Here is a 13,080-nt window from a genome sequence, read left to right as displayed (position 1 = left end):
TGTGTACCTTCTTTGTGAAAGTGGCTTAATTGTTGTTGAGACTCTCAGAGACGTTGACTCAGCTCTACTGTCAGTTTTGAGTTTGTAGTTTTTGCTTGTGAGCGGAGAAACGACAGAGTTTGTTAAATACGTTTTACGCCGTTGCAATTTATGTAAACATGCACGTGGAATGAATTCAGCAAATGAGAAAGAGGAGTGCCAGGAGACCATTTCAAGAATGCAAAAGGTCACATGCATTCATATCAATTAAACAGCACTTCTTGTCATATTTCTTTAAATTAATTTTGTGAAACAATCTGAAGTCAAGGTCCGCTTACTTGTCTGTTTTGTAGCTCTCAACCACATCAAAAGGTCTTGATCAACAGATGGGGTTTGTTCAGTTTTCATGGAAATGTAGAACCTCTCATGATTCTGGGACTTCTTGATACGATCATATGTCTATGCTCATGTTTGCTTTTAAGCAGGCCCATTGCTGCTGGAGGTTGCTGACGAAACGACACCCAACAACGTCAGTGTTAGATACCTTTTAAGATACAAACAACCCTTCTGCAAATTAGTTTTCATGCAGTTCACCTGCGCTGTTATGGCCTCACATGTTGTAATGTTGCTTGTCCAACAGATGGCAGGATTGACATCTATTTCGGGTTTGCAAGATGTGAATTGTGCAATATTAATCTCAAATCCGGTTCACTGTGATCTGATATCGCAAGCGATATGTTTTATTTACTGATACAAAAAACTAACAAGGTCAGGATGTGATGATGAAAGGAAAAACAGTCACAGTCACAGCCTTTAAAAAAAAAAAGTTAGAAAGTGCTTCTTTAAAAGTATCACAGACAACCATCCGCCACCATTTATCAGTTACGCTGCAGGTGTTAGATAAACTTGATTATGCTACACAACTTGGATTAGCAGAGATAACAAAAACATTTCAAATGTGTGCGAGAGTTTTTCACAGTTTTATGCGCAGTTGAGGCAATTTTCAAGGAAGAAAGAGACATAAGGACTGTTGCAATCATTTTGCATCATAGTGATTCACTGCTGTGATATCAAATGAGCTGATTTGCTGGAAGGAAAAACAGAAACCAGCCACACACACACATCTTAGAAACATCTTAGAAACAGCCACCAACTGAGAGAGGAGCTGTTTGAAGGAAGTCCAGCAAATGAAGCTTTACACAATTTTCCTTGGAAACTATTTGTCACGTCCGTGTTCATCTGAAACTGAAGGGAATGACCTGAAAAGTGGCGTTTTTATAGTGTCCAGACGTGTGTGTGTGTGTGTTACTAACAGACAACTTGTGTGCAGCAAAAATAACAATGACAAAATCATTCACACTGTCCTATTTCTCAGTTAAAACGGGTTTTATTACATAAAAAAATATCACAGTTTACGCAGTGTGTGCTAATCATACAAAACACAACAAATACAGAGTGATTCTCTGTAGTTGTATAAACTGGGTTAAATAATATCACTTCACACAGACACACAGAATTTTAATTTTCACAGATTTTATAAAAACAGTATATACAAAACAACAGTCACAAACACTCTATGGAGTGTTTTTCTCTGTCTGGTAAGCCAATGATTAACACTGACAACAGGACCCAGATTAATCATTTACTTCTGGACAATAAGCTGTTTTTGTTGAACACACCTAACTTTGTTTTGTGGTGTGGGGACAAAGGAAGAGCAGATACGTTGTTGTGACCTGAACCAAGGTTCAGGTCACAACAACATCAACAACATCAAACATCATGAACTCAAAAGCCTGAAAATACGGGCGCCCATTTTCCTGAGGGCTGGTAATCAGACCGGGATAAAAAGGAAACCAAAGACCATCCTGAGATGGTCAGGATAAACCTCGACTTGGCCATAAAGTTGCAGACTGCTGCCAAAAATTATAAAAACACAGTCTGGCAGAGAACAGTTAGAGGAACACAAACATGTGATTTGGGCTTTTATTCTCTACATGCTGTTCTGCAACCACAAAGGACAAGTGAAGATCATGGGGACACAATGAACTTTCACTGCGATTAGAAACAGGATATGAAATTTGCGAGGGTTGACTGTTCTCAGGACAGTGAAGGCAAACATTGGACTTTAAGCTAGACCAGTGGACTAAAATCATGCAAAACCTCTGAACGAGGCCCCTTGAAGTATAACGCTGGTGATGTATTTAGATTTTCTAAAAATCCCATGAAAGGTCAAAACCAATGCAGCAATGAATTGATCTATGAACAGTGTTGCCTGATATAGCTTATCTTCTTTGCCACAGACCTCGACTGTTGTCAGAAAAGCTGAAATCCTGCATCTGTTCCACACAATGCGACATGCTGTTCTGATTCATTGCTGCAATTCAAACTCTCATGCTGTCGTCAATTCGGTGACTAAACGGTGGTCAAATACAAGTGCAACAAATGCCCAATAATGAATAACAAACAACATAACAAATACACTTTTTAGTCCTATTTGAAAAATGTTTGCAAAAAGCTAGCACCCTGCGCCTTTAGAAGGACCATATGCCCCTGCTTCTTTGAGCGCCACAGACAGGGGCAGGCCAGTCACACAGTGCATCCATGCTTTTGGTCTTTTCACTGGATCTGCTGACTGCTCAACGCTGGCTTTAAATGAAAAAAATGAAGAATGAAAAAAAAGAAAAAAAAGTCGAAGTCTGTAAAATCAGTGTATCAGTGACATTCCCCTGGAACGCGTACGCACACTTAGGGCAGTTCTGGGGAATTACACAGACTTGCATTCATTTTCATTCATTCATTCATCTGCAGACTTATCCTAACCCTTCGCTTAACTAACCTAACTTAACTCAGCTTTTGTCTCCAGTTGTACCAGCCATCCTCTGTGAACTGGTCTTAAGTCTGAAATGTGTCCCCTGAAAGTAATCACGCACAAACACACACAGACACACAGACACACACACACACACACACAAGATAGTTGGCAACGTTGACATAACACGAGAAAATGAAGTGCGAGGGAACTCTCCTCCTGCCAGGCTGTCAAAGGCTACAGTTACTGCTTCAGCTGAACAAAGACACGGTTAAACAAAGCGTTTCCTTCAATAACCAACACACAATCACACAGTGTCAGAGCTTCGCTGCCAGACTAATATCACTATCAAGCTGTATTTTGGTGATGTTTGATATTGATCCTGATGTGGCTGTTTAAGGTGGCTGTCCCTGATTCAGAATCAGTCAGAAATCTTTGTTCTTTTAGATTTAAACCACATTTAACTGTGTTTACTTTGTAAGCATAGGTGAGTGAGGGGCTTACAGTCCGTAAATCACAGTAATACATGTTATTCCTGGTTATATGCACAGTTGTTTGCCGTGGGAAAAGTGCAATGACAAAGTGGAATTTAGCAAACAAGGAAGTGTTGATGTCAGAGGTTGCTGGTAAGTTCGCATAGTTGTGTGACACACTGCGCCTCCTGCAGAGAGACGGTGAGACAGAGCTTTTAGATATCTGATATTAGGGTGTCAACAAACATTTAATGAAAGGTGCTGGAGCTGAAACCATTCTTCTCAACACCGAAATTACCTCAGGCCAGGTCGTCTTGGCATTTTTCATCCATTTCCTGATGATCACCTGGGAAAAGGGTCAATATGAAAGCCTGAATTAAATCTCATATCGTGCGTTTGAAAAGGGTAATAAAACGTTTTATTAGTTTGACAAAGTGAGTCAAAAGATAAGATATCTTTTATTAATCCCCAGCTGGGGAAATTCGGGTAAAATAATGTAATTCAGACATACCTTCCTCAACGTCTGACTCACACGTACGCACGCCCTGACGGTCACCTGGAACAAATTAAAGATTTTACTGAGGGTTACAATAGGTGGGTGTAAAACCATCACCACACGCACAAGATGATGACATGCAAGCAAAGGCAGATAACGGGTGGTTGAGAGTTTAAATCATGAGTCAGGTTATGTTGTGATTCAAAAAAACTGGTGATAAAGCAGCCAAGCCAATTTTTCCCACAATCACCGACAAATATTAAACAGATGTCGTGTGCAGTGTACTTCTTTAAAGTAAGAGGAAACCGAGTGAGCCGTTCAGATATGCTGATCCCAGGTTAGTGAAGGAATAGTTCAGATTTTAGGTCAGTGATTAACATGTGCTCCAACTGAACGCAGCAGCTGGAGTACATGCCGAAACAGGCTTGGAATGAGATCAGAGAGTGTCTGTGGTGAGGAAGCCTGGCCCCACGCTGTTTCAAAATATGTGGTGGAGGAGATTGAGATATTCAGTGCAGCAAAAACTGGCTGATTGGTGGAAAAATTAATCAACAGAAGCCTCATTCAAAGAACAAAACCAGCAGCGACAGCATGTCCGAACATGGACGTACCCATAAGGGGTTTTGTAGACTGCCTCCGGATAACTGTAGAGAATGAAAATGAAAATGAGCACACACGCACTGCAGATTAACTACCTGTGCTTACTTCACCAGCCTCTCTGAGGCAGTTTGTCTACCCGTGAGTGTTTACATTCTGCTGTTCTTGCCTCCGTAGCTACTCCGCTTAATCCAAACACCTACCAATAAACCAGAGCGTACTTTCCCAGCCTGAATAGCATGGCTGCCTGCCAGGAGCTCGTCAGGTTTTTCCACATGCAACCATTCTTCTCTTTGACCTTCCTCTATTGTGAGATGATTTCCTTTTAGCTCTTTATTGTTCACAGAAAGCCACTGAAGAAACCCAACACAACATTTGAATACTCCGCCATCAATAATGCAGGTCACTGCTCATTACTGTTAATTACAGCTTAAAGGACAAGTTCACAATTTTTCTAGTCTGTCTTAAAACAATAGTGTGCTGCCCCATACCGACTATCCTCCTGGAATATTTCAATGATTTTTCCATACTTCTTAGAGCAAGAGGTCATTAATGAGACCTTATGTGTTAGCAAGTGTTTCTATATGTGTTGTGTTAATACTAATATTGTTTGATTTGATTTTAACCAAAAGCCACAGGAGGGCCTTTGTGGGCACTCACTTCGTCGTCGCCTTTTGTAAAACAGCACCAGCAGCAGTCCTACGATCAGCGAGCCGATGACCACCACAGGAGCGACTACCTTGGAGGCTGGATCCAACCCTTTTACTTGTCCCTGCTCTGAATGAAACAAGTCGAACAACACAGATTTAACGTTCTAATGCTTCAAGTCGTGAGCAAAAAGAGGAAGGAAAGTGGAAGTGCCTGTTAAAATATGGTATGCTTGCACTGGTAGGAAGTCCCCCTGTAATCCTGTTAGCAACCTACATTCACTTTCTCTTTTACTCCCAGAGGGATCTGCACAATTTGGACATCAGCCCTGAGTTAAAAATACCACCCTTATTGACAAAGACCAACCGTGAGGCAGGCAGGCAGCACCTGGACTGCGGCAACGTGGGACATGACTAGACTATAGATCCACTGATAAGAAGCGAACTTTACTGCACAGCATGTAGCAGCTGTGGCAGCGTAGATAAGAGCCCAGCTAACAACCAAGTCAACCTGTTGATGTGTTTTAACCATCAGTGAGAATGAACACTGGATCAAAAACATAACGTCTTATCAGGATGCACACAGTTTGGAGGTTTTGATGTCGGCTCAGCTCTGGCGGCATGTTGCAGCCTGTCTGCTGAGTGAACTGTGCATCAGAATTGCTACAGCGCAGACGATGGTTCCCTCATAGAGCACACTGCAGCAATGTGGGGGAACAAACTGTGGCCAGCAGGAATGTACTGGACTGTGCTGGAATGTATTAGGGGGCTCCTTTGCCGTTCAGTGTTTACAGCAGAGGTCTAATCAGCCCTCAGAAAATTTAGCTCCCTACAACCTCCTGCACCAAAAAACATGACATAAAAACACTAGAGTTGGCTTGTGATTCAAATTCCTCTTACTTGGGCAAATCTTAGGAGACAAAGGAAGTTGTGTTGATGTAACTGTGATGACCTCCATGTTCAAGGGCGCTGCCAGAGACTCCATGACAACTGTGTGGGCTGCTCGTATACATATACATTTTCTGATGACTGACTTAGAACACTGCGCAGGTCTGAACCTGCTACTTACAGTATGTATACTAATATTGTAATTTTGTATATGGAGTACTATAATATAGAATATTATATAGAATATCTGAGGAACTGCTGTTATTCAGTGCCATTGTCATTCTATCCTACTGCAATGCATTGACAGGAATGTGATTATTCATTCAGGGAAAATCTCAACTGTGGTTAAAAATTAAAAGTGCTATCTTAAATATACATACATATTATACATACAATAATAAACATTGTGTAAAGCAGGATGGAGCCAGATGGGCTAAGACAACACGTACCTCCAGTTTCTGGTTTGTCTGTAACGTCAGGTTTGGGTTTTATAGTTGGCACGCTGTATTTGGCTGCAAAGAGAAAATGGAAAGCAAACATGATCATTAAGCTGAATGTTGCACCACGACATCCATCAATTGACACCCGTAAATAATAAATGATATTTGATGCGGACCATGAATATGTGTCGTGAGCAGGACAGATAATGGAGGCATTTTTTTATCTGGATTATTTGTCACAATGAAAGAGAAAGTAAGTCCAGCAGAGAGACAGCTGACAGTGATTACGGGAAGAACCAATCTGATGGTCCATGAAAGTCCCTTCATCAGGACCATGATTAAATCTTTCAGCGTGTTTGTTTTCTGCGTGTAACTAGAGTTCATGAATGTTCACAGAAACAGGAATCACAGTTTGGCTTTGAGCTGGGAGGGATCGGTTTCAACATAAATTCTTCACTCAGAATAAAACTGTACCAAACAGGGTTATTATCATAAGATGAAACTGAGACTGAAATGAAAATAAGCAAATAGTCACAAACTGAAACTAAATAAAAATGATACCCTTTAAGAAAAGCTAAAACTAAACTGAAACGGTACCGCCTGGTTACAAAACTAATTACAGCTAATAAAAATGTTAATTTCCGTCTTAGTTTATTGGCAATGAAGGTATCAAGGTTCATTTATTATCATTTTGTAACACAAGGTTGCACAATGAGGTTGACGGTGGAGCTCCTTCAAGACACTTATACACAGAACATTTACACAAAGATTTGAACGACAGGCACTTACTGGTGTGGACTGTTCAACTAAAATGATATCTAAACATAAAAGCTGAAAAATAAATTAAAAACTAACTGAAAACTATTGTAAATTTGGTGCCAAACGGTTGTCACACTGTTTTGGTGGTCCACCATGGCTGCTGGCTCTCACCTGTGACTTTCAGGTAGGTGTGGTTGGTGTTTTCACCGCTGTTTGTCATCACCATACACTCATAAACTCCGCTGTCCTCTATGGCGGTGTTGGCGATGAGCAGCGTCACGTTCATGTTCTTGTAGTTCCAGGACGGCTCAGCGAGTGAATAGCCTTGCTTGTGCGTAATTCTCCCTCTGTTGTAAACCAGCAAAGGCTCATCGACGCCCCTTTTCTTCCAAGTGACCACCCGCATTTGTACGTCTGTCACGTCTTGCCGGGTTTTGATGACACACTCCAGCAGTGCCGGCTGGCCGTGCTGTGCCAAGGTTTCAGTCTTGCATTCCACATTTACAAAAGCTGTAGAAGAAGATATGATTGTTTCAAACAGGGATGAGAAGTTACATCAGTAGCAAGCAGCACTTCACGCTTCATACTCTCTGGTTAAGGCAGAACTTACTTCTTGCATTTCCCACACTGAGAGAGATGACAGTGACAATAAGGATACCAATGGAGGCCATGTTCATTTACCTGAAATGAGAGTCAAAAGGGTGTGTTTGCATTATTATGCTATTATATTATCATTATACCAGTAAAATGACAAGAATACTGATTATTGCATTAATTTCTGGGACAATATCTTGTCCAACAAAAGACGTTCCATGTGACATGCCTCCCTTCCATGCAAATCTATCACTACACATCAGAAGTCTGTGTATTAGAGGCGTGTGAAACGAATCTCCAATCAAATTCTCTCCTTTCACCCTCTTAGAAGACAGTACTTTCTACATTAATATGAATTGAAAATGCAGAACTGATTTGGTGCCTTTGACAGCAGTTGTGTGCTGATTGCACAACCTTAACTTGCAGCAGATCCCCAGTGGATCTGCTGTGCGTAATTGTGGTTTTACAAAGCACGTCACTCAATCTAGAGACTGCAGATGGAAGTCTGCCGCCCTAACATGACTGTATGTGGAGTCATCAGTCTCCAGTAGAGGCCTGTGAATAACAGATGATGAAGAATTACACATTTCTACCTGTTGAAGGAAGTATGATATTTATTTTAAGTATGAAGAGGAAAAAGAAAGGAGCAAACTATGGCTAAAGCGGGTTTATGTGACACTGGGGAGGTTTGTTTGCCTCCAGCAAGGAAAGTGGGTCACAGGTGTGCTGTGAGTCTCGCCCTGACCTGGTCTGAGCAGGTGAGCAGCAGGCAAATGTAGACAAAACAGCGCAAAAGTGCACAGCTAGACCGCCAGTGACAATACTACCACAGGCGAGGAAAGCACCTCAGAACACACCACTGGTGCAGAACTGTGGAAAGCTCCCAGCTGTGTGAAGACCTTCCTTAACATCACACAAAACAATTAAACAACATTAACTCCAGTGCAAAGAGTAGAGCAACTATTTCACACAGCATTAAACGGATCACAAGTCAGCAGAGCTGAGACCACCCTGGCTACACGGTTTCCTGGGGGAAACCCTGCACTGCATGTTCCTGCGTAAAAATAAAGACTGGGTACAAGCTTTACAAGGAAAGAGTGTCAAAAATTTCCCCAACTCTTTTTCAGGTCATTAGTTTCCAGCCTCTGTGACGTTATCCAATTCTATTCTATTCTCCAAATCTATAAAACCCCCCAGCATTTGCGACGATTCTCCAAATCTGATCTCCGGGTCTCTGCTTACTTTGCTTCTTCTATTTTTGCAACGTGACTTTATCGTTTCTATCGGGTGAAAAGCAAATAGGCAGATAACGTCCATGCATGTGTGCATGGAGGGTGTGTTAGCCTCACCTGGCTCACACAAAGCAAAGATAAAAGGCGGGCTGAGGCCGCGAAGCTGCCTGGTGAAAGGAGGCAGATGTCCATCACTTCGGCCGCCTCCGTTCTCATCTCCTAATTCCCTTTTGTTTTGCGTGGGACGGTCTATCTCCTGGTGCTTGGCTCAGGGTTTGAATCAACACAAACATTTTTTTTACAACCCCGCAGTTCTCACAACTGTTATCCACGGTTCCTGAAAATCTGCCATTTTTCAGAGGCTGAGGTTTTTTTTCTTAAGAAGCAGTTAACAGAACTGCTTATTTTAGACAAGAAGTAGATTTTGTCCTGCTTATGTTTGGATTAAATGAGTTAAAGATTACACTCCACGGAAACCCAGCAGGCTGAAGTAAGGCACGAGGATTAATACAAGTGCTGTGGTATGTGCACATTAAGGCATTCAATTACTTTAAAAACAAATCCTTTAAGATTTGCACAACCTTTGTATTCTGCTGCGCTTTGAAAGAGAGACACAAAGGTTATGTGGTATTTCATGAAATTAAGAGACGATCAGCCCAGAAACATACTTTCTCCAGTGACTGCAGCTGAGGAGAAAGTCAAAAGGAAGTAAGGTCTCAAGAGAATACATTCATCTGTGTGTGTGTGTTTGTCTATGTCTATATTTATATATATTGGCAGAAACCACAAATGACTTCTTCATTCATTCTTCATTCTTCACTGATCACCTTTGCAAATTGCACAAAGTTTGCGAAACTACAGACTTCTTCAGAATGTGACAGAAATGAGATGACGTTTAACCACTAGTTATATATTATCTTTAGAAGGATGAAGATAGGTGCTGCCACGAGCGCTGCATTTGCCACATAAAATAGCCTCTAAGTGTGTGTACGTTTGCTTCTGCAATCTTATCTGCTGGGCAGTCTAAGATAAGAACGGAGCTAATTCTAAAACCTGTTGTCCGGCTGTCTCCTAACTTGTTATGTACTTGTATTTGCTCTGACCCTTTCATAAAATAGGCGAGGAGTCATACTGAAAGAGAAAGTCCACTCGTTGCCAGTTGGCAAATATGATCTCAGTATATTAATATGAATACATGAAGAGCTGTTCTGCAGTCCCCCTGCGCTCTGTTAACTGCTTCTCTTCAGAAAGGAGTGACCTTCTCCTGCAATGAAATCTTGGTTTGTGTCATTTGGATTTTTGTCCTGACTGATGCTACTTGTTGCTACACTCTGCGGCCCTTTTCTAAATTATTTGCTTACTTTAGTTCATTTTATTCGGACTCTACTGACATGTCCCCCCTCCAACCTTTTGCTTGACCCTTGATGTGGCGCACGACACAGCATAAATCCCTTGTTATGTCCTGAACTGGTAAAACTGGTATCACTTAAGGCTTCTTCAGCCACACAGCTTTGATTTGCTGGACAAATATAAAGTTCACTTACAGTCTGGGCAATCAGCCACAAGAAGTACAATGCAAGTAGTTATTGGACACACATGCAGTCTCGACAGGACATGGGAGTCACTGCAGCTGTGCGGTGGTGGATGTCCATCTGAAACTCTTGTACAGGAAGCATGTGCACTCCCCAGACTGTCACGCCGGGACTGAATCCATGAATTTCTCCTGATGAAAACACATTGCCCTGGTGGCCTGGCCTGTCTGTACAGTTCCTGTCTGGACACACCAGCACTCGAATGACGGCCCCTCTTCAACGACACTGTTAAAATGTTAAAAGCTGCAAGGTCAAGGAGCTGCGTTGTATGGCAAAGTTGATTCTATAGCTCCAGTTGTACCGGTAACCGACAGTTCAAAAACCAACTATCTAATGACTAATAACCTTTTTATGACACATCAAGTGTTTTAAGATTGTTAAGAGAACTTTGAGCTAACTCTTATTTAGTGTGAACTTGCACAACACCGGTGATGATATGAATTTACCAGTGATAAGCTAATATCAGCTGACATACTGGTGGGCAACACTAGCTAATAACCTCAGCCACTTTGTTGCATACTGGCATCAAAGCAGAGAAAGTCTTTTTCCCCATCATTCACACTGTGTGTGCAAGAATGGAGGCCCTCTTCCTGCAGAGGACGTTTGAGTGTTTGAAGTCAGAAAAGAACAGCCACACAGACAGATGAAAACACATCTCAGGAGCCTCCACATGCACCCCCTTCAACGGCCATTTCAACTTGTTCGGTGAGGATGCTCTCGCTAACTTAAATCGCCTTCAAAAAGTCCTTCATTCCAACCCACACGAACATATATAAGCAGCGAAGGAATGAGTGAGCATATGCATTACACATAAACACATGCCACCATAAAGTTTATACAATGCCTGCACTGTAATTGCACTTTTTACTATGCTGCAGTCCATTTCAGATATATTGCCAATATAGTAGGGTATCAATTTTACTGGACCTTCGTACTTGGTGCAGAGGCACATGCTTGGCCTGATCCTCCCATGAACCAGGGGCTGAAAATATGCATGTGTTTTTTTTTCCCCTCCTCACTCTAAAATATATTTAAAAAAGCCTGAAGCAGACAGTTTATTTGCAGTTAACTCTTTAGTTAGCAAAACTGGTGTTTTCAAATACAATGATTTATTTCAGCACAAACAGACTTCCTAAACTGCCTCCAGACATCTGTTGAAGTCCAGGGGTGGAAAGTTAGTACATAGGTACATTTACTCAAGTACTGTATACAGAACTAGTCTACAATGTTGAGGTACCTGTGTATCGTACTCCACTACACATCAGAGGCAAATACTGTACTTTTCACTGACATTAGAGATTAAAATAAAACTTTATTTGATTATTGAAATTCACAACCTACCCAGCAGATCAGTGATGGAAAGCAGTAAAACCACCCTACCCGCTTCAACACATGAACACATTCAGGTACCAAAGATTAGAATCCAATAACATAATATACACTATTCTGATGAATGACATTCTGCTTAATGAGGACTTTTGGTACTTTATTTTAAAGCTAACACTTTTGCTCTTTGAAAAAATAAATAAATGCATGACTTCTTCTTCTTTCACCTCTTTTGGGGAAATCATAATGCAAGCAACCGTCGTGCAGACGGTGCGTGTTTCCTCCAGGGTAGCCGGGGGGGTACGTTATCGCGTATCCGGCTGCACGACAAACTTGTGGAGCGCGTGCTGCGTGTAGGCAAACATCACATCTAAACGCAAAGTTTTTGTTTATGCATCTACGTTGTAAAAGACGACACCAGTGTGCCAAAAACGTCGTACCGCCGCCAATTTACAAGCGTTTTTAGCTGATAAAGACGAGCAGATCCGAGGCCACGTTAACATAATCTGGAGCGAGTGCACAGAGGGCATTTGAACGTTGCACTGTTGACGGAGTCGAGCCACTTCCCTGTAGACTAAAACTCACCGATGATCACACACACACACACAAACACACACAGCCTGTCTTTAAAGTGCACTGTTCACTATATACATTGATCAAACGATGACCACATGTGGGTCAACTTACCTGCAGTACGTCTGCTCTCTCACCATTCATCTGGTGTACACAGCATATGTCGCGACACACAGGTGGCGAACTAACCTCAATGTGGCACAACCTCACTGCCAAGATCACAACAACGGAAAGTCAGACTTACACGCTCCTCTGCGGAGATGTCACGTCGTGTCTCGGCGGACGGACTGTTTAACTGGTGTGAGCACAATAAGTCCTGTCAGCCCACTTCCTTCTTACTTTCACTTTCATTCTGAGTAAACGAGGCGCCGGTTGTGCACAACATGGCAGACTGCAAAGCGGGGGGCGCATTTTTCCCCACTGAGACTGGACACGGAGACTTATTGACTTATAGTTAATATGTAAATGAATGAGCAAGATAAATGCAACTCTTGTCTACTTTATTCCTCGAATTAGGACTAAAAATACCGCAATTGCAAAATTTTAGGTATGATGCACCTCTGCTGAAGAAGAGGGCTTTTTTCACACTTCAAGGAGACGTTCAGGTGCCCGTTGAAAGTTTTACAAAACATCTAAAAGTTTTTGATTGGGGTGATTTACAGCAAACTTCCAGTG

General features: G+C 41.9%; 1 protein-coding gene across 3 annotated transcripts; it reads right to left on the bottom strand.

The window, feature by feature from the left end:
* Positions 1-1,350: 1,350 nt before the first annotated feature.
* LOC121603936 lies at positions 1,351-12,737 on the bottom strand. Of its 3 annotated transcripts, none has more exons than XM_041933259.1 (9): positions 12,650-12,737; positions 7,699-7,769; positions 7,260-7,598; positions 6,339-6,401; positions 5,015-5,131; positions 4,369-4,401; positions 3,773-3,817; positions 3,560-3,607; positions 1,351-3,449 (listed from the first exon to the last, which is right to left on the bottom strand). In XM_041933259.1, the coding sequence occupies exons 2-8, from the start codon at positions 7,763-7,765 to the stop codon at positions 3,561-3,563; spliced, it is 711 nt and encodes a 236-aa protein (XP_041789193.1). In that variant the 5' UTR covers positions 7,766-7,769; positions 12,650-12,737; the 3' UTR covers positions 1,351-3,449; position 3,560. The 3 variants fall into 3 exon arrangements, with proteins under 3 accessions (XP_041789193.1, XP_041789192.1, XP_041789194.1); XM_041933258.1 differs by having other exon boundaries at positions 12,520-12,701; XM_041933260.1 differs by lacking the exon at positions 4,369-4,401 and having other exon boundaries at positions 12,520-12,701.
* Positions 12,738-13,080: the final 343 nt, after the last annotated feature.

Source organism: Chelmon rostratus, chromosome 3 (genome assembly GCF_017976325.1).
Source record: "Chelmon rostratus isolate fCheRos1 chromosome 3, fCheRos1.pri, whole genome shotgun sequence".
Lineage (NCBI taxonomy): Eukaryota > Metazoa > Chordata > Actinopteri > Chaetodontiformes > Chaetodontidae > Chelmon > Chelmon rostratus.
This window is presented reverse-complemented; position numbering and strand designations above follow the sequence as displayed.

Excerpts from the sequence above, each read along its gene's own strand:
- LOC121603936 (XM_041933259.1), bottom strand. The coding sequence starts at position 7,765 with ATGAACATGGCCTCCATTGGTATCCTTATTGTCACTGTCATCTCTCTC. Across the intron at positions 5,132-6,338 it reads AGACAAACCAGAAACTGGAG|AGCAGGGACAAGTAAAAGGG; the intron begins GTACGTGTTGTC and ends TGTTTCATTCAG. Across the intron at positions 3,818-4,368 it reads GTCTACAAAACCCCTTATGG|GTGACCGTCAGGGCGTGCGT; the intron begins GTACGTCCATGT and ends AATTTGTTCCAG.